Here is a 3380-nt window from a genome sequence, read left to right as displayed (position 1 = left end):
TCTAATAGAAAAGGATCCGTGAGACGGTATCATTAATTATTGATCAACCATGCTTTTTTCTTTAAAACAAAAAACAATTACTAGTTACTAGAAAAAAAAGATACTCTCTCTATCTCATTTTATCTTTCTTACTTGCTATTCATTGGTCAAACCAATTCTTTCTTCTTTGTTTATTTTCTTTATTATTTTTTACTTATTTTTAAATTTAATTTGTTGTGTTTAATAGTACTTTCAATATAGTTTTTAAATATATAAATTTGGTATATTAATAATAAACTTAATATTATAAAAATTTAAATTATAAATTATTTCTGTCAAACCTCGTTAACCAAATCAGACACATAAAATCGGATGGAGCGAATACGAGTTACTTTTTTTTTTTTTTTTTTTTTTAAACAAGGGTGTACTAGTTACTAGTAATTAAAAGTGAAATTACTATCAAGATGGAAATGAAGGCCGGGGCCCCATGCTGTCACGTGGATTACGACACAAAGATGACAATGCCTAAGATACGTCATTTGTAATGCTAATGTTGTCATCAGACGCTCCGATCAGCGCGTGTCACTTCACCCGCTTCTCAGCAACGGCATTGATCCGAACTGGCACTAATCAGGAGTCGAGTGTGATCACCCATTGAAAGGTGCCGGTGGGGGAGTGGGAATCTTGGGCTCTACGAATCATCCAGGCAAGCTCCATCTGATTTTCCTAGAATTTTACTGGACTAACGTTGTCGTTTTATGGCTCTTAAACTCATCTTATCATCTTCTTGACACGCATAAATATTTCCACCACTCTACTTCACTCCTTGCTTAGTGGAGTAGTACAGTACAAGTTATCCCAGCACATGCAATCCCCTTCGCCGGAAAACATGGCCGAAGATTGGAAAAGGGCCATCGGAGAGTTGATTCGTGGCCAGAAGTTAACCAACCAACTAAGGGACTCGTTAAAGGACCCTAAGGTTGCCGACGATCTACTGCGGCAAATCTTGGGAACTTTCAACAAGACCCTTTGGATTCTTAATAAGTCGTCGATCGACACCGATGAGGTTTCCCAGGGCGCCGGCGACCCCAGCTCGCCGTGCTACGACGGCCGGAGATCGGAGGATTCCAGTGGTAGCTGCAAGGCTTTTGTGAAAGATCGGAGAGGATGCTACAAGAGGAGGTAACTATTTTAGCCTTCAAATTAAAACTAACACTTTTTTCCCTTCAAATAATGTTCTTTTGAAACCCAAAATATTTTTATTAATTGTTATCTTATTAATTTATTCCAACTTATAGTGCCACTCGATGCCTCGGACAATATTGAGTATAATTATATATACTCCATATTTAATTGTATCAGATATTATGATATAAAATATATCTTAGATCATAGTTTAATTAAATTATTTATAAAAATAATTTAGTAAGGAGTAATTTTTTTTTGAATTAACTAATTTCATAAAAATTAATCATATAAAGTTATTGTATATGTTTTAATTTTTTGTATATAAATAACATTTTTTTTTGAAATTATTTGTTGTCTAATAAATTATATGAATATTTTTTTGTGCAGAAAAGCTTGTGAAACACAAATCAAAGAATCCCCAAATTTGGTAGATGATGGTCATGCATGGAGGAAGTATGGACAAAAAGTGATTCTTAATTCCAAATATCCAAGGTCTATTTTACATTTCACTTCATTATTATTATTATTATTATTATTATTATTATTATTATTATTATTATTATTTATTCTCATAAATTCCATCTTATTATGTTTTTGTTTGAATTTTAGTTTATTGAAAATAAAATTAATAATAATAATAATAATAATAATAATAATAATAATAATAATAATAATAATAATAATGATATGTGCAGGAATTACTTTAGGTGCACCCACAAATTCGACCAGAATTGCCAAGCAACCAAACAGGTCCAACAAATTGAAGAGGATCCTCCGTTGTACCGTACAACATACCTAGGGAAGCACACATGCAGGAATTTCCAGAATTGCCCTCAGATCCTCCTGCAGCCCGAGGACGCCTCTGTCCTACTCTGCTTTGGGCAAAACAGTCAAAGTGACATGTACACTTGTCTTCCCACATTTTCTTCCTCCATCAAACACGAAAGCAAGGAGTACAATCCCCATAGCAGCCGCATCGGATCCTCCACCTCCGACTGTTTCGTGCCGTCCGATGCTGCCGGCCACGTGGCGCCGCTGTCGTCGGCGTCTGATTACGGGGACGTCATCTCCTCCGGCGGCACAATGGATATGACCCAATTCATCGACTCCGACGACATGGACGATTTCCTAATATACTAGTACCTAATTATTCCTTTTCATTTTCTCTCTTTCTTTTTTCCTTTTTAATGTAAAAAAAAAATGTGTATTTTATCTCGTTGTGAAATGAACAATTTGTAGTAAAGTATTTACATTACAAGTTGTAATATAATTTGCTGTTAGTTACGTAATTAAGTCCTACTCACAAGGCTCAATGACATTGTAATATAATGGCACGGAGTGGTTATCACAGAATGAGAGGTCTATGTGTTTAAGTTGGGGTACTATAGACTCTTTGCATGTATTCTTCTCATCTATGTTGTACAAAAATTTTCAATGATTAATGCTTCTTTTTTTTTTTTTTTTTTTTTCCATTCTTGTGTTATTTGATCTTTTTTTTTTCTTTATGCAACCTAGATCCTTATAATTGGAGATAACTAAAAGTAAGCCAAACGGCTCAATATAATGTAAATATAGAGATAAGGGGCTAAAAGATCTACTACTTTAATTCCTGTTTCAAAAATAGAGAATTTTGTATCTAACTGTATAAAGGCGGGCGCAGATATATGAATAGGAGACGTTGTATGAGTATCTACGGGACCTAAATTATCAACTGGTTCTCTGAGCACGTTGAAAATTCGTCCCAGAGTCGATCCACCGACGGGAACACTTATAGGAGCTCCCATGTAAATCACTTCCATTCCTCTCATTAGACCATCTGTATCACTCATAGCTACAGCTCTAACTCGATTATTTCCCAATAATTGCTGTACCTCGCAAGTCACATTCATTTGTTCATCAACACTGTCTCGCCCTTGAACTACCGGAGCATTATAAATATTAGGCATCTTGCCGGGGGGATTTTACACTTACCACTCAATGGATTCTTTTTTTCCCTCTAAAGGTGGACATGAATGAGCAGACATGTTGCCCATTAGTTCTGTCGGGCAGGCTGTCTTACCAAAAACCTTTCCACTGCCCTTCTTTCTAGCACCGTGCTTTACTTTATAGTGAAAAGCGAGCTTCAAGCTCTAGACCTCGTCGGCAATCCCAATCACTTGCTGAGACAAGCTCTTTACCCTTATAGCTTTTCTGCAGTTAGCTCCTAATTCCTC

The 3380-nt window shown here is 35.8% G+C and overlaps 1 protein-coding gene across 1 annotated transcript; it reads left to right on the top strand.

The window, feature by feature from the left end:
* The first annotated feature begins 805 nt into the window (after positions 1-805).
* On the top strand, positions 806-2611 carry LOC115998337 (WRKY DNA-binding transcription factor 70-like). The gene is made up of 3 exons (XM_031237879.1): positions 806-1161; positions 1555-1659; positions 1863-2611. Exons 1-3 carry the CDS (start codon positions 845-847, stop codon positions 2305-2307), a joined length of 867 nt encoding a protein of 288 aa, XP_031093739.1. The 5' UTR covers positions 806-844; the 3' UTR covers positions 2308-2611.
* The last annotated feature ends 769 nt before the right edge of the window (positions 2612-3380 follow it).

The sequence above is a fragment of the Ipomoea triloba genome, chromosome 12, assembly GCF_003576645.1.
Source record: "Ipomoea triloba cultivar NCNSP0323 chromosome 12, ASM357664v1".
NCBI classification, from domain to species: Eukaryota; Viridiplantae; Streptophyta; class Magnoliopsida; order Solanales; family Convolvulaceae; genus Ipomoea; species Ipomoea triloba.
The sequence above is the reverse complement of the archived record's forward strand: the minus strand, read 5'-3'. Positions and strand labels throughout refer to the sequence as shown.